Below are 26,395 nucleotides of genomic sequence, written 5' to 3'. Positions count from 1 at the left end.
GGCCAAAACTGTATAATTAAAACTATATGAGAAACACAAATTCCAATCACATGATTGGTGTTCCTAAATGAGTCACCGTAGTTAAATAAATGGCTTTGATGCACCGAGTGTGTTATAGCAGATACCAGCGAGGGTCATGAGCACCAAATCAGGCACAATGACTTTCAATAGTTTTCCTTTAAACTAAGCCCAGCTGGATAAGACATATTTTCTTTGACTGCTTTGAGTGGGCTTGGTGAAAATGACGGCACAATAACATTCCAGAAGGAGGATGAGTTAACTTTTGTTCACAGGAAGTTTCTAGAAAGTTCATTCTGTGGCCAATAGCTATCTTAAATCCAGCAACAGTCCATTTTAAAAATTGAACAAGAGAATATACTTTTCTTAAAATAATAATCTTCATCCTTTCTGGGCATGGCAAACACCTTTAACATAATTAAATGCACCGCATTACTTCACAGGAGCATCCTAAAACACGCCGTCATTGTGAAACTACGAAATCATGACTACATGAGATGATTAAAATCTTAGTCAAAGAGACGGGCTTTCTAAGCAATATTTTAAAGGATGTAAGGGAAGTAAGATGGTGTAGGGAGGAAATTCCTAAGCAATATTTTAAAGGATGTAAGGGAAGTAAGATGGTGTAGGGAGGAAATTCCAGTCCTTATTGTTTAGGCAACTGAATGCACAGACGCCAATGGAGAAGAACTGAAAGCTGGGAATGTTCAAGGGGCCAGAATGAGATGTGTGAGATGCCTCAGATAGTTATGTAACTGGTTTAAACTATATATATATGTGGAAGGGCCAGACAGTAATCAGGGATTTAAGATTCCTTAGGTTAGGCCAACCTCCTGAAGAAAGAAACTCTAACTTGGCTTGAAGGCATTGGATTCGTAAAAGGAAATAAAAGCTAACTAATGATGGTGTGATGTTGGATGATGGTGAATGGCACCCATTAATTGAAAAGCCATTAAGTGAAAATTAATTTTCAGCCACTGCTCAGATTCATATCAGAAACTTTACACTGAGGATGAATCAAAAGGCTGCTGGTGCTCCAAGGAGTCATACTGTTTTTAAGCAAAGAAAAGAATTATTCCAGATGCAGTCAAAATGCCACCTCAAAAAATCCTTCACACTTATGTAGTATTTGCAATATCTGGGTTTGTGTATTGATCGGAACATATCCTTGAATGGCATCACAATAGTATCTTGAGGTTCTGACAATCTAGTAGTTATAATTTCTTAACGCTTTTTCACTGCAGAGGTATACGTCTGAAGGTTTAACAAAGTCCACTTTGTAGTAACCTGTTTATTAGATTTAATATAGCCATGCCCCCAACTCTCATTCTCTTTAAAAGAGTCATTATCATATAGATCAAAGGCGTACAGAATTGAAAGGAAACATAGTCCAGAGAGAAAGTGATGGGCAAGTAGTATATTTACTCCTGTTTATTGCTATGGGAAACATTTGACATAGATGGAGATGGCACTGAAGCGAAAATGAATGTTATCGTCAACTCCATCAAAATGGAAAATCTAACAAGACAAGAAATTGGTTATTTTATTCAGTGAATTGAAACAAATTATTTTGGGTTTCAAGGTGTTTGTACAGTTTGCTTCATTATTAGATTTAGATTTCTCGAGAATATCCACTTTGTATCTGTTGAGTGATAGAAAATATGGACAAATAATCTACGTGACTAAGAGTGATGAAATTCACAATGTCAAATTTCTCATTATCTCAGAAGAAAAATCTCAATAAAAATTTGAGGAGACTTGGTATATTTGGTATTACATGTTATTGCTGAAGTGAATTCTGAAATCAAACTGAACTGAATTAGGTAGGACTCAGTCAAAGCCACCAACACTCAGGGCAAATTGTAGTTTGAAAGATGTGATGGAAATGGAAATGCAACTAATTCTCTGTTTACAAGTCAATGAGTCAGTAAGATGCATTTATCATTAATTTTCTCCATCATCTCCCAAGACTGATGGATAACATACAAGTATCACATTTAATTAATAAAAGAAACCTTACCCAATTACTGTTTACTTTTACGAAACTTAGCACTTCTTCTGATTATATCTTACAAGTTTAGGGTTTTGACATATGCATGGCCTGTAGTGTTTAGCTAATAATACCGTCCTCTGACCTACATGGCTATTGCTGAAAGTGTCTGTATTTACTGAAACTGGGAATGATGTTAAACTTTTGTGACAGAAACTCAGTGCTTGAACAGAGCAAAGTCCCCACTGTTACTATCCAACAGTGAGGCTTTTCTCCAGATTTTGAACACCAAATTTTGCTCTGTTTGCACATCCTGTGGATAATATACCGTTGTCTAGTCTCTAACAACATTAGCAACTTGGCAGGAAATCTCCCATACATTACTGAGTATCTGGCACACTTGCATTTTAAGTGCTGTTGAACTCTCTCCTGCAGTACTGTGTCAGCCAATTGACTGCAAGATACATAATTGGCTGGTTTGCCATACGTTAATGAACTATTATCCTTCACATTGAGAGTATTGGGCCTTAATCAATATTGAGCTACAAAAACTGATCTCTCTGTCTAGCTATATAGCCTAGCCTAATCCAGTTGTTAGTTGTCAGAAAGACAAGGATTCAAACTCCGCCACAGGTTTGAACATGTTATCTCTGCAATCACTTCATTCTGGTAAGTAGTTGTTGTTTTCCGAAGTATTGTCTTTCTGATACTTCTTGGATAGATGTAAGCAACCTTTACAAAAGAAAATCTGAAGAAAAATGCCATGGATTTTGTTGAGGTTTGACTTGAGCACTTCCATGATGCAGGTCTTGGTGTTCTAGGGGCCCTAGGTGCTTCCCAGGGGCTGTTCCCTGGGAAACACACTAAACCAAACATCAAATGTGACTGAAGAAAAACCAACTTAGTGAAAGATGATCTTTGGCCTTCCCAAAGCCCATTGGTCTTCCTGTGCAAGGAGTTTTCCTCAACCAATTGTTACAGACCGGCAAATTCCAAGGTCCAGGTCTATGTGATAAGGCATTCTCTGAAGCCTGGGACAGTTGCTATAAAGGCACAGTGGGAAAAGGTCACTGTCCAGCCTTTGAGCAATAATGTCCTGAGGAGCTGTAAACTTATTGAACCCCTTGAGCTGTATGTATATTGTTGGATAATAATAAATCGTCATCATTGGATAGGAATGAACATAGATACGAATTTCGTAAATCCTACAAATTTTGAAATTGGATTGAGGCACCAGAGAGTGCAATGTTTTCAATTGAGAAAAGTATGTGTTTTATTATCATTTGAAATGCTGTGTACCATACATTTTACTTTTAAAATGAAACTTACGTTTTGGCAAAAAGTGTTCCTTTGTACGAACAGGAATAACCACTTTTCTTCAAATATCACCAAAAAGAACTCATTTCACGTTTATGAGATTTTGCTATGCACCAATTTCCTGTTGTGTTTGCCTACCACAGCAACATTTATTGCATTTCACAATCTATTGGTTGTCAGTGTGTATTGACGTGCTACATGAAAGAAAATGCGTTTTGTTTTGAGATTAACCATTACAATTCAAATGTCAGAAGTATACAATAAGAAGGCTATTCATTTCAGACAGACTTTTGTTGGACATATCTTCTAGTCTGCAAAGTACCCTTGCCTAATAGCAATTACACTCTGGATGCTCTCAAGTTGCATTCATCTATTGCCTTAAATGGGATGAGCATCTTAATCAACTCTGCCTTTGCAGAGGAATGTTCAGGGCAAAAATCCTGACTTACAGATATAACAGCACATCCTCTGACATATCATAACTAATGCCTTTGGAGGTCAAGTCAGAGGATAATACTAGCAGGACATTAAACCCTAGCCTGATCTTCCACTGAATTCGATCTGTACTTCAACTCCACCCACCCATCTTAACTCTTAATATCCAAATATTTGTTGGTTTAGTCAACTGACACCTTACTTGCATGTTCTCAGATGGACGTAAAATTCCCTAAACTACTATTTTGAAGAAGACTAGGATAATTCCTCCCAGATTCCAATCTTTAGGCTTCTGAGAAATCAGGTTATCTGGCAATTATCTCAATGATTTTTTCTGAGAGCATGCTGTTCACAAACTAATTGCTGCATTCCCCTCCATGATTACAGTGACTACACTTTAAAGATGTATTTCAGTGGCAATGAACATATTCTAGAGTATCCAGAGGTAGTGAAAAAAATACTAGATTAATGGAGATTGTATTTATCTTCAGTATTATTGACAAATGGGTGATGTGAACCTTTTATAAAAATCTCTGTATTATGTTGGTATAAATACTAACAAGAAAATATCACATTCTCCAACTAACGTAAAGCATTCCTGAAAATGACACACTGAAGCTGGAGAGATCTGTAAACTTTAACCCGTTTGGTTTGATTCCTTCATCAGGTGTATCGGAATGGTCAGAGCACTGGAGAGGTTCTCATCTATATTAACATGAAGGTCATCGAGAAAGAATCGGGAAATGACAAATTCATGATGGACAAAGTGAGTTTTTTTTGTTGGAGAAAAGAAACAGTTTAAAAAAGTATAAAAATAATAACAGCACCAATAACTTCATTTCATTTAACCACACATACTGCAATTTTTACCTTATTAGTTACCTGGAATACTGACAGGACTGGATTCATTGTTGGGACATAATTTACCTTATGTTATACTCCGCTGAAGTCTACAGAATGACATTCAATTTATCGTAAAACTACTGTACTATCCTATTCTGAGTTCCCCACTCAAACAAAAGTCCCATTTCAAACTTTGTTTAGCCTCAACTGTTGGTCAACAGTTCCATACTTCTGAAATTGGTTCATTTCATTTCAATTAATAAAATGCTGAGAAGTTGCACCAGCCAGATGCTCCCAATATAATAGGAAACATGTTTCATTGGCCTTTGTGTCCTCTCTATATATTTAGATTACTGTTATGTGGCATCTACTCAAAAACATGACTTGATAAATATTTACACATAATTCACTTATAGTTGATGCCCTTGAGATATATTTCAATAAATTAAAGTGGAACAATATGAAAATGATAGCAGTTTTAAGATCTAAATTATTTCTGTTCCATGCAGCCACTCCACTGTGCTTCCCTTTTTGAATGTTTATGAGGAAGCAAGGCTCCAAAAATAGCTGACCTTGGTCATTAAGAATTACTGATTGGTAACAGTGCTTTTGTCCCATTGTGCACTTACCACCTCAAGAACAGTTCAGCTAGTCATATTCCCTCACCATTCTCATGAGCTCGACAATTCTTTTCCTCAAATAATAATCCTTTTGATAGCTATGCTTGAATCTGCCTCTACTGCTTAGGTATAGCCTATTCCAAATCTTAACCATCTGCTGAATAAGTGTTTTTCCTCACCGTCTTTGAATGTTTTACCAGTTGCCTTAAATTGGTGGCTGGGGTTTTTTTTTAAAAGAGCCCCTTTTTTAAAAAGTGGAAATGGTTTCTCATCAACTACACAGTCCCAAAATATTCACTCTCCATCAAATTTCTTTTCCACAAGAACAGCAACCATGGATCCTTCAATCTATTCACATAACTGAAATCCTTCAAACCGTGTAATATTGTCACAGATATTTTCAACACCATCTATAACCTCTTCACATCATTGCTAAAACACTAATGCCCAGAATTGGAAACAATATGCTTCAACTACTCACTATAACTTTCATGCATTAAGCCTCCAAAATGCTTTTATTAACCAATTCTACCACTTTTATGCCAACATAACCACTCTCTTCTTCCAACCCCCTGCAAAAATGTCCTGCTGCTTTTGCATCCTGTTCAGAAATGGGTATTGGTATTTGTCTCTAATTGCAATCAGGGTTTTACCAACTGTGTTAGAGACCCAGTTTGCATTTAAAGTAACCGCTCGCTCATTTGTGGAGCTGCCTTATTATTGCTTCGCGTGTTCATGGTGCTCGTCAGTTACTTAGCCACCCGTTATTCAGGCTGCAAACCGAAGACTGCTCGTCGACAGTGGCCCCAAATCTTAATTTATGTATATATATATGGTTTTGAAGGGGGAAAAAATGCAGTGGACAAGTGCAAAGCGGGCAACTGATGATTATACTGAAAAATTTGCTGTCTGTAACCAGAACAGGAGCCGGGGTCAGACCAATGCTAATACAGTTGCACCACCTGCTGGTTAAAAGAAAAGCCCATGTTCTGTTTTGGTTTCTTACAAGATAAACAATTCAATCATTCACACTTCCCGAGCACCCTTTTGATTAATTAATATGTTAGGGTTCCAATTCCACAAGATCTCAGACTTATTTTCTTGAAATCATTCTTTCCTTTATACCATCTGTCCTAGTTGCTACAGATGATTTGTCAACGGCTCCAGTGCTCGTCCGGATATCACGCTTCAGGTCTCAACCTTAGTCCTACTCGGTTGTTTGATGAAAATGGGCAAGAAATAAAAAATCCCCTTTTCCTTGAAAATGATCAAAAGGTTTGGGTGTCTTACGGAGAAGACTACAGGTAAAATGAAAACGCACTTGCTGTCTCTGTGATCTCAGGCTGACCTTCCTTGTTGGTTATCTTGTGGGAAAGGAACCACCCCAGGTAATAACTGTTTCACTGCATCCCCGGGATTTTTTCCCCCCTCTCTGAGGTTTTGTCTTGAGACATACCGGGGGAGTGTGACATCTCTGTCTGACTAGCTTTATCTACAAAGCTCTGTCACAGTTCCTGATGTCTGCTTGTCAGCACCGCGAGAAGGAATTTTTCATGTTTGAATAGTCACCTTAATGATGGCAGATGGAAACACTCCAGGGGGTACAGCCCATCATCTTGTCGTCGTTGTGGGCTGTTCTGACCTGGTCCCCAGCATTCGCATTTTGTCCACTTTTAAGCCGAAACGGACAGTAATTGAAAAGTACCTTAAGTGAATTTTATCAACCCCTCTGACAGCGCAGTCCCTGTTGTTTGCGTCGTTTCCAATAATGTCTTAAACTCTTATGCACGAGTGACAAAAACAAAATAGAATGACAGATAGGACTCGCATTCCCTGTATTTTTTTCTGAAGAGTCGCAATCTCCTGTTAGGAGAGGGTCAGAAGTACAACAATATATTTCACAAGTCCTTCAACGAACAACTAAGACGAATCAACTAGACACAAATTAACATAGGTCAACTAAATGGCTTGGCAAACTGGAACCAAAGGTGCAAATTTGACATTTGAGAAACGAAACACAAGTTTTCTGAAATCATATTCATTTTTTTTCAAACTTCCAGTAAGTTTTGTTTTAAAAACTGCGGATACAGAACTACGAGTTCTGAGGAAGCGTCACCGGATCCGAAAGGTTATCATCTGATTTCTCCGCACAGATGCTGCCAGACCTGCTGAGCTTTTCCAGTAATTCAAGTTTTGTTTTAAACCGGGTATCGATTCATCTCGACTGAAATTCTCCATCCTGCTGAAAATGCAGATTTTGTTTAGGGGAGTAATTATAACTAGCAAAGAATGAACAGCACATTTTTTACTCGCAAATTAAGCCAAAAACAAACCGAACAATTTGTTTTCACTTCAACTGGAAATGAGTGGACTTGATGTGTCCTGTTGTCACTTAGGCTGCAAGCTGAAGGAGCAGCAGGAAAACTGGACGGATTCTGTGATGTGTATCACTTTAAAACTGGCCTCTTTAAAAATTACTTGGCTTGAATTGTCCCTTTAAGAAGGTGTTTGAAACTGATAGATTTTGAGCTGAAGGAATATGTTTGAACTAAACACTGATACCATGAAGGGCATATGGAAACTGTTGTCATTGCAGTGGCAATTGTGTAATACCTTTAAATGAAAGGTGGTGAGCCCTTGAGTGAATGCAAGCCTCCATCAGGTGAAGTTTTAGACCGATTTATATGAAACATTTACTTGTAAACACAGGTTGTGACATGGCATCGTTTGAATTTGGCTCAGTGTTCAGTCCCTTATGGCAGAGTGGCCTGTAAATACTACCTCTAGGTGACAAACAGAGCAGAAAGAAATCTGGCATCATTCTCAAGCAACTGGAGTAGGCTGCCCGGATCTAAAATGAAGTCCCCCAGGACAAAATAAAAAGAGTTTATTTTATTTCGAAGTTGATCTCTGTTTGGTTCAGGGCTCACTCTTCCCTTGTCTTGTGCTGATTGTGATGTCATTGAACACTGTGCAGTGATGTCATTAGTACATGTACAGCCACTTTCTGAGGTCTGTCCTGTCATTGTCCAGGTGACTGGCCACGCCTGTACCTGCTCATCAGCCGTGTTGCTTTACAGATAATCATTCTCGCCAGGTATTTTAAAGAACAATGCCCTGTACCACTAAGCTTTAGATAGGAATGCATGATTTCTCCCTGAAGCTCCATTAAAGAAATCATGGAACCTGTACAGTGCAGACAGAGGCCATTTGGCCCATTGAGTTCACACTGACTCTCCTCAGAGCATCCCGCCCAGACCCACCCAATCTGTATAACCCCCTGCTACTATGGACAGCTTTAGTATGACCAAACACCTGACCTCCATATCTTTTTACTGTGGGAGGAAACTGGAGCACCCACAGGAAGCTCACACAGACATGGGAGGAATGCATACCATTGACTCTACATAGATAGTCACCCAACTTTGGAATCAAACCTGGGTCCATGATGCCATGCTAACCACTGTGTCACCATGCCCCCCTAATGAATTTAACGTTTACATTTTTTTGTTGATGGTCTTCTGGTTTATTCTAGGATTAATAGAATTCTAGAAACAAGAATCTTTGATCACCCCGAATCTCTCTGCCATTCAGTGAGGACATGGCTGATCTGTAACTAAGCTCTATATAGCTGCTTTAGCTCCTTAATTCCCTATTAGCTCCAAAGAAAAATCTTTCAGTTTCACTTTTATAATTCATTGACGCAATATCAACTGTTGTTTGCAGAATAGAACTCCAAACTACTACCATTCTTTATATGTTGAAATGTTTTCTATCTTCACATTGGAAAGGGCAGAATCCAATTATTAGGATATGTTTCCTAATCCTAGATTGGGAAACCTGTGGAAATAGGAGATGTACAAAAAAAGAAGTATCTGTTCTCCATGATATGTTGAAAATTTCAAACAAGTCACTCATAATCATCTAAATTGTAGGGAATATTGTAGGGAAAAATCAGTAACATGAAGCAATGTAATTCCTGAAGATACCATACTTTCAGACTTTCTAATCCAGTTAGCTTTGGGCTTTCAGCTCTCCAAAGCCAAAATCTCCTTCCTTATTTGTTGTGCATGGAAAGGAACAGAGTACTCCTAGGTCTGGAGTAATGAGACCTTTGTATAACTGCAGAACAACCTTTAACCCCTGGTATTCTAGTTCACTAGATAGAAAGTGCAGTCATCTACTATACTTTTAATTTGCCTAGCTGTCCATGTCATTTTAACCTGTTGGCATGGGCCCTGAGCTTTTCACCAATTGGAAAGTAATCTGATCTATATTTTTGGACTTTCAACCAGTGATGTGACGCTAAATTGAAAAAATTAGTGGAGTAGCAGAATTTCTGTGCAGTGCAAGGTAGAATTTGAATTATTTTATAAAGGTAACATCATTGTAGTACATAGTACATAATTTATTATTCTGCTGCTAAAATTAATTGGATTTTTAATCTGTCAATTTCTTTAAGAGTACAAGGACTAAAGGCTGTGAATAGATAAGTCTCTCAAATAGAGAAGTAACTTGCTGTTAGGCATATGCTAAAATCAACAATACACTAAAAGCCTGTTTTGGGTGTGATGGACATTTATATGCAAGACAGTTAAATGGTTAAAACTTTTTAATATATATTATATATATATATAGCATTATTTTCGTAGAATGTGTATACTTCTAACGAAGGGATGGAGCTGTAATCAAAATTAATTTGTCATAAAAAGCATGGCATAATGTCTAATTTTGCAAATTAGATCATGCGTTAATTTGAAAGCTTGAATGGCTCATTTTTTGGAATTATGTATATATTTTTATTCCAATTAGCTACCCATGACAAGTATACAATATGTAGTGCAATTATGTTGAAAGGAGTGTAAAATAGTCAGCAAGGGATGTACAATGATAAAAAAAAATCCTCAGGCAGGGTCCTGTGGTAAAATTAATGTAGAGGCCATTGCAAACTTTATAAGTAATTATTTCAATTACTTTGCTATTTAATCAATTTTTCTAAGATCGTGTTTTTTGGGGGTCATTAATTATACAGCTTGTTTTAAACATATAAATAATTGGAATCAGCGACTGTTAAAGATGATGGAGTTGAATCTTTTATAAAATAACATTCAAATGATCATTGGAGTTAATTGTCTTAATGTTTTTTCTCTTCTGTGAAATAAAGTAAACCTGGCAATTACTCGTTGCTGTCTGTCTATTTTACAGGAGCATCTGCAAACCATTCCTCTGTGTGAGGTTTGATCGGGTAATAGGAGTTATCGAGCAGGACCAGAAGGTGGTTTATAAAACTTCTCTGGAATATAATGGTCCCTTAACTGGCTTGGAAAAGTATGACATTTCAAACACATTTTAGTAATATCTTAGACTTCCCTCTTTACATTGACACACTCTTTTAAATGAATTACAGTATTGAGTTTGAAAGCCATGGAGACCACCTCACTACTTGTGTTAAGCTCATGAGTCTTGAAATTAATCTGGGAATGTCTCAAAGTCCCTTACAGAAACATTAAAACATTTAGTCAAGGTTTTACAATACTACCATACTTGTGTAATTGCAAAAGCCCCATAATCAACACTCACAGGATAGGATAGTTAGAAGCATTGAAATTAGGAATGGGTGTAAGCAATTTGGCCCCCGAGTCTGGTTCACTATTCAGTAAGATTGTGGAGAATCTGTTTTGGTCTCATCTACACTTTCGTGTCTGCACCTTATAATCCTTGACAGTCATGTCTGTCAGAAATCTATTTAACATAACCTTGAATAAATTTAATAATGTAGCTGGCTGTCTCCTCTGTGAAGATCATTCCATACTCTAATGATCCTCTGTGAGACAAAATCTTTTCTAATTTGTTTTAAAAGGGACATGTCTTATTTTTATACTATGTCATCTAGTTTTAATTGTTTCCACAAGAGGAATTTTTTATTATATTTGTTCATGGAATGTAGATGTTGCTTGCTAAGCCAGCATTTTTTTCCCTATTCCTCTTGAGAAGGTAGTGATGAACCTTCTTGAACTACATGATCAATAATAAAGACTAGATCAGAGTTCATAATGTTGGGGATAGTAGCATGTTAGCATGGGTAGAGGATTGGCAAACTACAAGACAAAGATGAGATAAGCCGGGCATTTTTCAGATTGGCAACCTGTAACTAGTAGAGTGCCAGAGATATCAGTGCTGGGACCACAATTATTTACAATACATGTTAATGACTTGGATGATGGAAGTGAGTGTATTCTTGACTAGTTTGCAGATGACAAAATAAGCGGGAAAGCAAATATTGAGGATGCCAGAGTCTACAGAGGGGCATAGACAATCTAAGTGAGTGAGCAAATATCTTGCAGATGAAATATAATGTGGGAATATATGAAATTTTGTAGTTTGGCAGGAAGAATAGAGGAGCTGAATATTATTTATATGGGGAAAAGCTGCCGCACAGTGGGATTTGGGGATCCTTGTGGGTGGGTAACAAAAAGCCAGCAGCCAAGTTGAGATGGTAAGAGGGAAAGAAAATATGCAATGTTGGCCTTTATTTCAAAAGGAGTGGAGTATAAAATTACGGCGGTCTTACTAAAGAATAGAAGGCACTAGTCAGACCACACCTGGAATGTGGTGAATAGTTTTGGTTCCTTTGTCTAAGGAAACATATACTGGCACTGAAGATAGTCCAGCAAAGTTTCACTAGATTCTGAGTACCAAGGATGCTCCCAATTATGAGAGGTTGAGCTTGTAGTCTTGGAGTTTGGACGAATGAAAGATGGCTTTATTGAAATCACATATGATTCTTAGGAGGCTTGACAGGTTAGATGTGGAACAATTGTTTCCCTGTAAGGCTGGAGAGACGGGGACAATAAGTATATTCAAGGCTGAGGTGGACAGATTTTTAATCAGTAAGGAGATCTGGAGCCATTGGGGTAAGGCAAGAAAATGGACTTGAGGATTGTCGGGTCTGTCTACTTCTCTCCTAAACCTAATGGTTTTAGGTTTTTGGTCACTGAGTGTTATGGATACATCAATATTGCTGTCAGGGAGGGTATTCCAGGAGTTTGAACCTTCAACAGTGAAGAAAAGCTCATACAGTTCCATGTCAGGTTTTCATATGGTTCAGAGGGGAACTTATGGCTGGTAGTTTTCCCATGCACTTGCTGTCCTTTTCCTTGTAGGTAGCAATGTTTGTGTGTTGAGAAGATGCAGTTGGGGTAGTTGAGTTAATACAATGCACCTTATGGATGGTACACATTGCTGATACTGTGTGCATTGGTGATGAAGGGAGTGAATTTTGAAGTTGGTGGATGGGGTCCCAAATCTCAGGGATGTTTGTCCTGGATGGTGAAGAAGATTTTTTTGTTTAAGCTGAGCTGATACAGGCAGGTAACGAGTATGCCATTGTGTTCTTAGCTTCTGCCTTGTTGATTTAGGAGTCACAAGTTACTCACCATAAAATTGCCTGTCCCTGACTTGCTCTTGTAGCTGCATTGGTGACCATTACAATGTTAAGAATAAAGGATTCAATGATGGTGATTGGTCTAGGGTGTGGGTTATGTTCAGTTGGACTGTCCTACCAAATTATGCTGGAGGTATGTGAAGGTCAGTCATGGGTTTCAATACTGGTGGTGGTGGTGGGGGTTGGGGTGGTGGTGGGTGGGTGAGTGTGTGGGTGGTGGTGGTGGGTAATTGGGGAAGGGGTCAATCCAAAGTGTCCATGGGAAGGTAAGCAGATCCAGGTCTGATTATGGGCTTCATTGTACTGGTACACTGAGGGAATGGTCATCATGATATTGTGTATTTTCAGTTAATGGGTACAACATAATTAACTGGAGGGGAGTACGAGCTCTGGAAGAGGGGTATTACTCTTGCCTCTCCGTGGGCAATGTGTAGGACAAGGAGGAACATAAGAACCTCCAGAGTCAGGGCATGTGAAATTAAGGGGTGCATCTTATTAGCAATATAAAGGGGCTCAATCGAAACTGGGAGATGGAATGATAGTCCCAAGGATCACTGGGGCCAAGGGACAGTAACATAGAAGTGAATGTGAAGAATGGTGTTGGTGGAGGGGTGGTGATGACGATTGGTGAGTCACAGATGGAGTCTGAAAACTACTTATTCCCTTGAATGCTAATTTGGAACTCTAGTCATATCTGATCAAAATTCAACTACACAGTAAGTTCATGAGATGGTACAAGCTGCTTACAAAGTCAGGAGTAAGTGCTTGTTTTTCATTTGGAAAGCACAGCGTTCAACATTCATTTTAAAGCACTGCAAGGGACAATTGCAATAATACATTGCTGCCTTCGCTTATTGCTTCATATGGATCTTAGAGGGTGCACCTGGATGTTGCGTGGTGCTAAAGTTATTCAGCTTTGAATTCATCAATGAAGTTATGACATTCAAGTCATGTAATCTAGTCCATTATGAGAGCCATCTAGTTGACAGGAATCCTGAGAAAACTCGTTCTGTGATTTGTGTCTCTTCAATACTTTGGAGTACATAGAGACTGTTAAGCTATCTTGATAAGCTTAATATCCCGTTTGACAGCATTTAACCCAAGAAGCAACGCTTTGCATAGCTTTTCTGCATGCTGTTGGGTTCTGAGGGACTGTGGATATCTCCCAGCCTTGAATGTCACTGCAGTTTCTTAAAGCTCATGCAAAGGAACAACCTTTCCCTCCTGAGACATGTGGAAGCATCACTGATTTCACAGTCACCTATAAGGTGATTATAGCACATAATTTATGCAGGATAGGCTCTTTGCAAACTCTCTAGACATTGCTTTTAGCTCTTCTGTCAGCCATATTAATGTACCATGCCTTGGCTATATCCTCAAAATTAAGTTTCAAGGACCTATGATTTATAGGCCCTGTACAGTCAAGGTGTTGGATGGTTGTGAGAGATGAGCACTGCTTGGCAATTGCAACATCTTGCGTCAATGGACTGTGTGAAGAAGCTCCTCATCTCTTATGTATAACGTAGAGAAATGCTACATCAAAAATTGTACTATGGCAGACTTTAATTATCCACATGCAAAACTATTTGTGACGCCGTAGCACCTCATACTATCTATTTGCCTTCTTTCTCTCCTTCCCATTACATCTGGGTTCAGTCCTGGTGTTCACAGCTGAGGTGGTGGGACCCTACTATGGTTGGCCTTGTTGACATAGATGGTAGGTTCCCAGGGCATTTTCGAGAGCTCAGGCTTACTGACAAACTCCTGACCAGATGTAGTCTCACCCCCCACTTGTATTGCTGCAGACAAAGGGTTTTTGGAGGAATGGGGAACCTCTGGAGTATCTTGAAGAGATTTCTGGGTTTCCTGCATTTTATGTTATGATCCCAGCTGATGATGATAATGGAGAAGTCAGTTCCCAGAATAAAACCTGGCTTAATAAGTCGTAAGTTTGAATTTATTGGTCGGTTGTAAGTCATAGAACGTATTCACACATGGCTACCAAAGATCTTTTAACAAAGTAAAACGTTTATTACACTAATAAAAAAACCCAAAATTATGTGCATTTAAGTTTATAAATATCTTAGCATCATTATTGAGAAAAAACATTCAATCCTGTTGTTGACAATATCCTTTGCAGATATTAAATTCCAGTACTATATCACTGCTACTAAACTGTTCAATATCTTGCTGACCTGACTCTTGCTAGTTGACTTGGCCTAGAGACTTCTTTCCAGTTATGACGCCCTGGATTCCTGACAACTAGAAGGCCTCTACAGATTCTCTTAAACTGGAGATTCTACAAATTAAACTCTTCCAATCTGAAGCGTTCTACACAAATAACAAACTACCCCTTCAGCGAGGATGAACATGTTTTTCTGAGCTGAGAACCCGATTCTTCTAAACTGACCTCAGTTACCAGTGGCACCTGACCGTTTATTTTTCTCCTTGTAATAAAATTCAGCATTGTTAGTACTTCATCCATCAAAACCACAGGGATCCTGAAAGGCAATTAAATTTAAGTTGCATCTTTTCTTGGAAATGATGTGAGCTCACTGTTCCAAATGATGTTTTGTGCCATGTCAGTTACGGCTGAGAACAAGGCATTTCATTTGGCAGTCCTGAGTAACAGAGACCTTGTGCATGTCTTCTGTAACTGGCTTTGGACAAGTTTCTACATACGCAAAATACTGTGCCACCCTGCCCCAGTCTAATCTAAATACAGTACCCAACAAGGCGAAGGTCCCCGTGTAGGCGGAGGTGCCATTCTGGTACATCTTATGAGGATTTACAGACTACTTCCATAATGGTAGAAATGTCAGTGGGGAATGCAGATTGTGGCCTCTTACTTTGAGGTTTCTGGGTGTTGCTACTTAAGAGGAGAGGGATCTATTACAAGAAGATGAATAAAAATTTACACAGAGTAAGAATGAGTTACGGTTGGTGGTAATTGGAGGGGAGCAGAGCACAATGGAGTTTATTGGGTTAATTACCTGTTGGTGTCTCACCGTTAGAAAGTAGGAAAGTTTGAAATGCTAAATGAAATGCCTCGTTCTCAGCCGTAACTGACATGGCACAAAACATCATTTGGAACAGTGAGCTCACATCATTTCCAAGAAAAGATGCAACTTAAATTTAATTGCCTTTCAGGATCCCTGTGGTTTTGATGGATGAAGTACTAACAATGCTGGTCGTCCAAAGCCTATCTTCTCACAGGAAGTGATGTTAGCTGCAGCCCTGATTGTATTGGCCCCTTCAGCCTGATTTTGGGAAAATCTTTCCTGCGATGAGACAAATAAATGGATTGAGTACATAATTATGCATGAACATGAGTTAGGGTGAGAAACGTGGAGTGAGTGAGGAGCAAGTGCAGAAATTAGGAAAGTTTGAATGGGTGCTTGAATGGATGCGATGCATGTGATGCTGCGGTTGTTGTACCTCACCCTTGGTGAGATAAATACAATGGCAGAGTTAATGAGTAATGGCTCTGTGAGGTAGCAAAGAGAAGAAGGTACTTCTTCTTCTTACAGAGTTCAGGAAATCATTGATAACAAAGTGTGGAGCTGGATGAACACAGCAGGCCAAGCAGCATCTTTAGGAGCACAAAAGCTGACGTTTCAGGCCTGGACCCTTCATCAGAAATGGCGGAGAGGGAGAGGGCTCTGAAATAAATAGGGACAGAGGAGGAGGCAGATTGAAGATGGATTGAGGAGAAGATAGATGGAGAGGAGACAGATAAGTTAAAGAGGCGGGGATGGAGCCAGTAGAGGTGAGTGTAGTTGGGGAGGTAGGGAGGGGATAGGTCAGTCTGGGGAGGACAGACAGGTCAACGAGGTGGGATGAGATTAGTAGGAAGGAAATGGAAGTGCGGCTTGAGGTGAGAGGAAGAACAGGTTAGGGAGGTGGAGACGAGCTGGGCTGGTTTTGGGATGCGGTAGGGGGAAGGAAGATTTAGAAACTTGAAAAATCCTCATTGATACCATTGGGCTGCAGGATTCCCAAGTGGAATATGAGTTGCTGTTCCTGCAACCTTCAGGAGGCATCATTGTGGCACTGCAGGAGGCCCAGTATGGACATGTCATCTAAGGAATGGGAGGGGGCGTTGAAATGGTTCGCGACTGGGAGGTGCAGTTGTTTATTGCGAACTGAGCGGAGGTGTTCTGCAAAGTGGTCCCCAAGCCTCCACTTGGTTTCCCCAATGTAGAGGAGGCCACAACGGGTACAGCGGATGCAGTATACCACAGGTTCACCTGCACATCTGCCAATGTCACGAACCATTTCAACTCCCCCTCCCATTCCTTCGATGACATATCCATCCTGGGCCTCCTGCAGTGCCACAATGATGCCACCCGAAGGGTGCAGGAACAGCAACTCATATTCTGCTTGGGAACCCTGCAGCCGAATCATATCAATGTGGATTTCACAAGTTTCAAAATCTCCCCTCCCCTGACTGCATCCCAAAACCAGCCCAGCTTGTCCCTGCCTCCCTAACCTGTTCTTCCTCTCACCTATCCCCTCCTCTCACCTCAAGCCGCACCCCCATTTCCTACCTACTAACCTCATTCTGCCCCCTTGACCTGTCAGTCCTCCCTGAACTGACCTATCTCTTCCCTACCTCCCCGTCTACACTTTACTGGCTCCAACCTTGCCTCTTTGACCTGTCTGTCTCCTCTCCACCTATCTTCTCCTCTATCCACCTTCAATCCGTCTCCCTCTCCCCCATTTCTGATGAAGGATCTTTGCCTGAAACATCAGCTTTTGTGCTCCTAAGATGCTGCTTGGCCTGCTGTGCTCATCCATCTCCATACTTTGTTATCTCGGATTCTCCAGCATCCGTAGTTCCCATCATCTCAGGAAATCATTGAACTTCTTGCGGCATTGCCAGGCATCTCTTTCACGTTTGAGATAGTAATAACCTGTGCTGCTATCTCTGCCCAGGCTGACTGGGTCTGGTGGTGTGGCCTTTTATTATAGACAGCAACTTAAGAAGGGCTAACCTGCCGTCTCTGTTAACTTATCCAACAGACCCTTGTGATAATGCCCCAGAAAATGAGGAGTGAGCTGATTATGCCTCTGTACCTTTTTGTCAGAGTTTAGAGGCAAATAGCACAGTGTAGGAGGTAGTTCCTGACTTCCAGCTTTGAAAGTAATATCCAGTTGATCATTAAATGTGGTGCCAGAGACTTGGAAGCTGGCAGGTCTCATATCCTTGGCCTGTGAGAGTGATGGGAGAGAAACAAGAGAGAGGCCAAGAGGCGTGGAGGGAGGACGGGGAGAAGAGGTCTCAGCACGATGCTTCTTCCAATTAAAGTATTTTGGGAGAAGTACTCCCAAATCAGACTAAGTCAGGAGCAGTGCCAATTGTCTCTACTATATATCAATGATCCTCACAAAACTCTGCAAACTCATGAACCTGGGTGGTTAACCTCAGCAGAATGAGGATAGCACTGAAAGATATGTGTCTCTGAATTACAGGAAGTGGAAGCTAATTGTGTACTCTCTGATTGGAGAGAAGCACGTGGAGCATTTATGTGTTTTTCAGGCTCGTTGGCTTCCCAGTAGATGCCAACTACAACAGATATGTGGCTTTGTGTCACTGCATCTAAATGCTCAGATGTACCACAACCCAAAAGTCGCCAATTCTTGAATGTGCAGTTGGTGTGTGACTCTGATGACTGTACCATTGCTGACAAATGTCTGGCAGCTGTCATGATGCCATTATTCTGTTCCAGTCTGCTGCTCCCCCAGTGTTTGAACAATCCTGAGAGGCCAGAAGGTAAATAGTGAATGGCAATGGCTATTCCCTTAACATCAGGCTCATGACCTGTGCACAGCTCAATCAGACATAGCCAGAATGTATCCAATGGCTACTGGGCACCCACATGAAATATCTTAGGGCAGAAAACTTGGGTGCTGAAGAAACTCTTCTGCTGCTTGGATCACCCTGGAGTGCTCCTGTGGTACCCAAAAGTACGTCCAAATTTCTGGTGGTCTACAGTATGGTCTTAATGCATAATGGCTCTTCACAATGCAGGAAACAAACTCATCAACATTCAGTTTGTTTCTCCAAGTGAAAATACTCCTGCACCTTCTCATCATCACAATCTTCAGGCTGACCTTTCATGACATAATTGTGCACTTCACTGAGCATCGCTTCTTGCTTCTTCCTTGTACAGTCACAAATCTCTACAGCCGATTCCAACATGTCACTTGTGTATTTAAAATAGCTCACTAGTAAATCTGTGGTTAGGGACGAATGCATATTCATGGAAAATGTCAAAAGAATAATTGTGTTTGCATCATATGCTGGCTTACAAGATTTAATATTGTTCTGATGGTTACCTGTATCGTTATGTCCTCTTTTTTCAAAGACCACTTTCCTTCTTTTCAGCACTCTCAATGTCAGCTGTGCTTTTATTCATCCCTATTGTACATAACTCAGCCTTGTTTAATTGTAACCAATTTCTTCCTATAAGGGTGATCTAGTTTCTCCTATGACTGCGAGTAATGTAATGCATAATTATATTCCACACTAACGCTAACTTGTTTTTGGAATAACTATTCAGTTTCATTCTACTTTGCATAAGGAACTGGCTTAGAGATCACGTATTCTCCTTCTGAGATGAGGGGTATTGCAGCTGTATTAATGAGGAAAGTAAATTGTGAATCTTTAAATATTTTTAGAGCAGGCACTGGAATTATATCACCATCCAAATCAGTTGTATTATTAAATCTTTGAGAATAACTAAGTCTTCCTACTTGAAAAGCAATTTCTGTTTCCATATCTATCCTTTTATAAGTTTTACGGATCGCTGTATTCCAGAAACAGCCTTATACCTCACACAGCTTTGACCAGGGGTAAGCTGTAACCTTGTGCTTTATGCTTATTACTGTTTAGACTAATCCTAATACCATCTGGATAGGAGGCACCTTTGCCAGAAGGGTAGTCATTCAACTAGAAATTGTTCATATAGAGAGAGATCTCTGGATCTCAGTCCATAGCTCCCTGAAAGTGGTCTCACAAGTGGATAATGTGATAAAGAAGAAGATATAAGGCATGCTTGCCTTCATCAGTTGAGTAAAAAGTTGACAAATCAAGTTGCAGGTATGTGGAACTTTGGTTAGGCCACATTTGGAGAATTGTGTGCACTTTTGGTCCCCATGGTATAGGAAGGATGTGGAGGTTTAGAGATGTTGCAAAAGAGATTTACCAGGATGTTTAACTATAAGGAGAGGTTAGACAAACTTGGACTGTTTTCTGTAGAGCATTGGAGGTTGATTGACGACCTGATAGAAGTATATAAAATTATGAGAAGCATAGACAGGGCAGATTGTCGGAGTCATTTTCCCAAGGTGGAAATGTTTGAGAGCAATGTGCAAGGAAAGTTCCTTAGAGGGTGGTAGGTACCTGGAATGTGCTGCTATGGGAGGTAGTAGAAGCATATAAGCAGATACATTAAATGCCCCTTAAAACTTTTCTAGACAGGCATGTGAACAGGCAGGGAAAGAGGGATATGGATCATGTGTAGGCCGATTATTTTAGAATGGCATCATGGTTGGCACTGACATGGTGGGCTAAAAGCCCTATTCCTGTGCTGTGTGGTTCTATGTTCTGTGATTGGCGGCCACACTGGCAATGACCAGAATATGGACTTGGCTGCTATGGACTGATCTTGCCAGTGAACTGCTCCTGTCACCTCAGGAAATAAACTTCCTTGCACTAATTATGCTCTCACTGCAGTTCTCCTTTTATGTGGGTTTATTGGTTTTGCTCAAAAGCCTGACATGCTTTATTCTTCCTTAAGGCTGCTACAGATATGTTTTAAAAGTGCACACCTTACCCACAGTGATGAGGATAACTTTTTTACTTTGAAAATACAATCTACAACTATATTCCTTAGCATGGTTCCCTCCACAGAAAGCAACTTTAAATGCCATCACATTTTCAGGTGTCCTAATACAAATCCAGATTCTCAATGATTTCAGCATGGTCCTTGCTCTTGAAATCTTATGGATACCATTCATAAGAAACCACCTCAAATACAGATGGCCACATCATTGTGAGGAAGACATTTGATTTTACATTTGACTGTTTACTTGCCTCATCTAAGTCATTGGTGTAAGTTGCAAACAGTTGAGGCAGCGTCACAGACCCTTAAGGGATTCTTCACCAACAATCCATCCCCTCCCAGGCTGACAGAGGCTGACAAGCAAAATCCCTATTAACTAAGCATCTCTCAGCTCCCCAGCAAGAATCTCATTTCTCCATCTGGAATTCTATTTGTAAATGCAACAATGTTCTCCCAGTGTTGAGAAAGGCTTTACCCAACCTTTCATGTGATTGTCTCCAATTTTCTCACTGTAGCCCACACTATTCAGCCCTTTCACCTTTGGTCTCTTCATCCAAGTCATTCATATATATTGCAAATAGTTTCAGCACCAGCACTGAACTTTGCCGAACTCCATTGATTATTCACTACAACTTGAAAATAGCTTGTCTACCCCAACTTGCTGCTTTTCTTCAATTAACTAATCCTCAATCCAAGCTAATGTTTTACTCCCCTCCCTGAGCCCTTATTTTGCAGTGTAACATTTTGAGTAGCACTTTATCAAACGGTGTTTAGCAATCCAAATATACTATATGTTGTAACATATTATGAAACCTGACCATTTTGTTTTATTGCCCTTTCTGTTCAGTGCCTGAGGGGGAGGTTTAAATAATGTTAATTCAGTAATAGCTGCCTATGCTTGAGCATATGTAAGTCTTGCTTACTGTAATACACAACAGGAAGGTGATGGTAAGGCTGGGAATTTCTTTTCCTCCCAGGGACAGGATTCTCTTTTTGTAGGGGCCGAAGAGCTGAGTATTGGGCAGTTCACCATCCAGGCTGTTTCAGCTCTCACTTTCATCAGCCATTTCCTCTTGGAAAGAGAAAGGGACAGACTGAATGGGATGAAAGCGACTGGCACAGTTGTTAGTACTGGCGCAGGCCAGAGTACAGGTGGTGAGATATTAGAGTGAGTGAGTGGATAATGTAGAGGGCATGCAGGATCCTGAGGATGGGTTGGGAGAGAGTGAGCGAGTGAGGGCCACGAGAGAATGAGTGAGTGATGATGCAACGTGTAATATTGAGCAGTGGGAGATGAGTGCAGTCGCAGATTTAGAGTGAGTGTGGTTTAAGAGAAAAGATGGTGGAAATTATCCTAGCAGGGCTGAAGAGGCCATTCATCATCTCCTTACACCTCTGCATTGTGGAGGCAACACTGACCCTGGTGGCAAACCTTAGCTTGAGCTGGCGCAGTCTGGTGCTGTGATCTCCTCTGAATCCACCCCTATCCACCAAGATATTGAGGTCCCTGCCCTCAAAACAGCATGCCAATTTCCCTTGTCTGCCATTCTGGGCAGAGCAACTTCTGAATGCCAGTGCTTGGCCAGGCATGCAATGCCCTTTTAGACAGCATGGACACTAGGGGCGCCAATTCATTTCAGGATATCTAGTGATTGGTGAGTTAAGCTGGCTAAGGCAAAATGGTAGAATCCAGGTAGAATCAGATGAAGGGAGTAAAATATTAGCTTGGATTGAGGATTGGTTAATTGGCAAAATGCAACAAGTTGGGATAGGCAATCTATTTTCAAGTTGTAGTGTATAATCAATGGAGTTCTGCAAGGCTCAGAGCTGGTGGATGTGACTTTCTCTGGCTTGCCAGAAAAAAAGAATGAATTCTGTTTCATTTTTTAAAATTAATTATTTTCTGCAAGAAAATTCAAGCAGTATTCTGTTGTTCACACATTACGTTAAAACACACAGTTATGAGGTATGATGTCATTTTCCTGATGTGTTCTGTGTGTTTATACATTGGACAAAGTGTCAGTGATTACTTTGTTTTTTCTCCACAATGTGTCACTTTTTTGTACCTGTCCCCCCAATCCCTGCACCCCCACCCCCGACCCAAGGTTAAAAACTTGCTGGGGCAAACTCCAGTTTGCCAGTCTGGCATTGGCTGCTTTGCAGTTCTGTTTTCTCAGAATTTTCAAAGGCTGTGTGTAACAGGTTTCTTTAATTTCTTTAATTTAATTTCTTTATATGGAACCTCCTGTGATTTTCCTTTGGCACTATGCGATCAGGCCACCCAGCTAATCTGCATAATGTCTCTGTCCAGTTGGTTTGTCAGCCTCTGGCAAGCTGCTGGACATTTTTTTTCTAAAGCCAAAGGGTAGAATTTTACCCTGGTACAGGCCTTCCTCGGTGACAAAGGCTGAGTTTTTTCTCATTCTGAGGGTCATGGAGGCTTGTCTGTATGGCAGCTAAATTGACTCTTTAAAAGTGATTGATTAGCCCAACCATGTCTGTATACTCTTCTCAGCGCATGGACTTGTCATGGATTCTACCCTTGGATTGAATTTCCATCGGTAAATGTGGAGCCATTTTGAGACTAATGCCATGGGGAAGCTCCAACTGCTCAAGCTGGGTTCAACTATTTCAAGCCTGGTTTGTGCTAGGTTTCCTGCATGACTTGTACCACCTTGTCAGGGCACAGCTGGTAGGACTTGTGGTTTATTCATGGGTGTTCTTCCATGCTCGTGCCATGGGTAATTACTTGAGTACTCCCTGGCTGATCCCTGTGGATTTCAATTAATATCCTGAGCAAGGTGGCCAAGCCATCCCAATTCTCTGTGGATATAGGTCCTACATGATGTATTTAAATTTAAGATTCTGGTGTCTGGCAGCCTTGGGGTTGCACTTCTCCTGGCTACCCTCAGATCTGTCCATGTTCTGGTAAACAGTCACCAAGTGACTTGGTTCTGGGTTTATTCCTGCAGTGGAACTGTGGGGCTACTAATTTTCCGTTACTCTGGGGAGGGCTTGGTCCACAACTTGTTCCGTAACTTTTGGGAGGCCATTGCCCCTCAGGAGCTGACTAGGTATTGCTATACTACCCTGTGGCAATTCAACCAGGTGAGGCATCTCTCTCCCTACTGGAGTGTGAATCAGAACTTCCCTGTTCTCCGTCTAAGGCCGGCAAAATGGTTTTGGGTATCTAGGCCTCCTGTTTTCCAGGATACTCTCCTTTTTAATAATCTTTCTGCCTGGTTTGGAACCTGTCTGCCTCCTAGTGCTGTCCCATATCTTTGGGGACCCTGTTGCTCACAGGTGTTGAGCTAGTTTTGGTGGCTCTACCTCGTGGTCCTTCCAGTTGGTAAGGCATCTTGCTCATAATCAGAGGCACTGGTCACTCCCCAGTTGGATATCTATTTTGAAACTTTTCCTTGTAATTGTCTAAAATAGAAAAGAAGGTTTCAGTTAGCCAAATGTCTTTCTCATTCAGGGGTTTAGCCTCCCTTCCTTTCAAATTTTCCTGCCAGGTCTGCGAACTTTACAAGTCCCTATTTATTGCTGGGAGGAAAGATTCACTTTGGTTGCATCACCTTTAACTTCTGCTACTGCCTTTACCAGCACCTTTGCATAATTGTCCGGCTCCCCAAATTGCACATCAGCTTTGAATGTTTGGGAGCTATCAACAGCATTCGAATAGCCTTTTAGGTGATTTGCAAATGTGGTTTTAGTTTTGAGGTAATTATTTCCTAAATTCAGCTACTGCAGGGCTGGGCCAATTTCTATGCACTTTGGAACACTCTGGCTCACATGAGACTGACTAGTTTCTACTTATAGGCACTTTTAATTGACCCCTGTTCAATGTTACCATGCTGACTTCACCCATTTTTTTTAAAGAGGGAGCTTCTCCTGAGCCACCTTATTCCTGTCTGGATTTCTTACCTTCTGCAGGTCTCTGAACTTTTTCTAGCCTTTTGGAACCTTGCAAGGCTTTGCTGAAACCATTTGGTTTGTCCAGCCTCTATGGAATATTTCCTGGTGTCCATCCTGACCCCTTCTGATTCTTTCAGGTCTTTCTCGGCCTTTTGAGCTCTGACCATTTTTAATCCAGGAAGCTCTGACTTGGGAGGTTTACGCATCTTTGGCTTAGCCTGTATATTTCCAATATCTGTTTTATGCAGATTTATTGTCTAATTTGTTTAAGAGACCATCAGCAAACTTTCTTTTAAATTTAAAATATATGGTTTATTCATGCATTCAAACCTAGGGCATGATGGTCACGGTAAATGATTAGCTGACATCATGATAATGTTACCAGATGAGTAATCCAGAGCCCTGGATAACATTTTGAGAGCAGGAGTTCAAATTCACATGGATGGTGAAGACATTGAATTATTAAAAAAAATTTTAGGATTAAGAAAAAAGTTTCCTTAATTGCAACCAACTAACCATTGCTGTCACACAAATCCATCTGATTCGTTGGTGACTTTTTTTTAACAGAAGGGAATTTGCCATCCTTATCTGATCTAGTTTACATCTTATCCAGATCCACACCGATGTGGCTGACTCTTAATTGCTCCCTGGACAATAAAAAAAGGTTGGCCCTGTCAGTGACATTCTCAACCCATAAGCAAATAACAAAATGAAAGGCATACAAGGAAAGGAGATTTTTTTTAAAAAAGGAAAAGTAGGAAAGAAAAATGGGTACATTCGAGGATAATTTAAAGATCAGGATAAGGACTTAATTCATGCAATTTCTGCCTAACCCCAGCAAGTCAGTGTCCAATGAAACTCTTCCTTCAAAGGAGCTCATTTCAGGCAGATGTAGTTGACTGATGTATCAGAATTTCTTTTTGTAGTGGCGGAGGCATAGCAAAATGATACTCGTGCCTGGACTCTTCAGTCTAGTTTAAGATTCTTCCAGGAACTAGGTTATGAAGGGGTTGAGACTTGAAGACTTATAGTTTTATTTCCAATCTAGTCTACTGTATCTGCAGCTCACATTACATCCTCCCTTACAATGATGGGACCACACGCAGATTGATCAGCTGCTTTGATAATATCCCCGTACAAGTGTACCTAATAATCTCAACTGCCTCGAGTTATCCTGTGGGTTATCTTCTCCTGCAATAGAGGGAAAATAAGTCAGTGAGTTTGGTGCAACATATTTGAGTGATAAACCTATTACAATTGACTAATGTGTGTGTGCAAACTGAATTGTGAGGCTTGCAGCAGTGCTAACAGTGGTGTGAGGCCATTATGAATGAATTGTGCTTGATTGAGATTGCTGATAGGAATTGAAAAAGGATCTGGTGAATGAAGCAGTGTGTGAGACTAGTGGTTAATTATAAGGATATGATTACTTGTGTGTGGTCATTAAAAGTTTGCAATGCATCCAGAACCCTGTAGCTGGGCAGCTGGCATTGGTTGAAGCAGCAGCCCAGTCCCACTGTCCTCTTAATGTCTGCTTGCAAGACCTTGTGACTTTGCAAAGAGACTCTGTCTTCTCCTTTCTACCTTCTGCAGCAGTGACTCTTGTGGAACAAATTTCAAACTCAAAAACTGATGATAAAGAGGTTAAAATGCAACATTTTTAACTTAATTATGTTTAACTCTTGTAGATGCTGTTTCCATTAGCTGTTGGAAAGGGGACAAATTCAAAAACTTGACAAAAAAGTCAGATTGGAGAAGAAGACAGTTTTCAATACACAAATTGCAATCTGGAATCTGTGATCTGAAAGATTTCATATTAACTTTCAAAGGGATCTAGTTTTATATTTCAGAAATAATTCTTTTCAGAGCTGTTGAAAAAGAGTGGGAAATGGGATAAATTGGACAGATTCTTCGAAAAAGTCAATGCAACATGAAGAGCTATATAGCCTCCTCCTGTAAG

The 26,395-nt window shown here is 40.4% G+C and overlaps 1 protein-coding gene and 1 long non-coding RNA gene across 4 annotated transcripts in view; one reads left to right on the top strand and one right to left on the bottom strand.

Annotated features, from left to right (window-relative positions):
• Nucleotides 1-7,117, bottom strand: part of LOC125459452 (uncharacterized) — a 56,195-nt gene extending 49,078 nt beyond the window's left edge. Inside the window, exon 1 of the long non-coding RNA XR_007249026.2 lies at nucleotides 6,793-7,117. This is a non-coding gene — a long non-coding RNA (uncharacterized LOC125459452). The remainder of the gene's footprint in view (nucleotides 1-6,792) is intronic.
• The window catches only part of LOC125459451 (doublecortin domain-containing protein 1-like), a 484,037-nt gene that overhangs the window by 215,381 nt on the left and 242,261 nt on the right, over nucleotides 1-26,395 (top strand). For all 3 annotated transcript variants that reach the window (XM_059652117.1, XM_048545936.2, XM_059652115.1), the window contains exons 11-13: nucleotides 4,428-4,526; nucleotides 6,361-6,527; nucleotides 10,429-10,551. In XM_059652117.1, the coding sequence (XP_059508100.1) occupies nucleotides 4,428-4,526; nucleotides 6,361-6,527; nucleotides 10,429-10,551 (389 nt within the window). The remainder of the gene's footprint in view (nucleotides 1-4,427; nucleotides 4,527-6,360; nucleotides 6,528-10,428; nucleotides 10,552-26,395) is intronic.

This window comes from Stegostoma tigrinum, chromosome 17 (assembly GCF_030684315.1).
Source record: "Stegostoma tigrinum isolate sSteTig4 chromosome 17, sSteTig4.hap1, whole genome shotgun sequence".
Classification (NCBI taxonomy): domain Eukaryota; kingdom Metazoa; phylum Chordata; class Chondrichthyes; order Orectolobiformes; family Stegostomatidae; genus Stegostoma; species Stegostoma tigrinum.
Note: the sequence above shows the minus strand (reverse complement) of the source record. Positions and strands in the feature narration are given on the sequence as shown.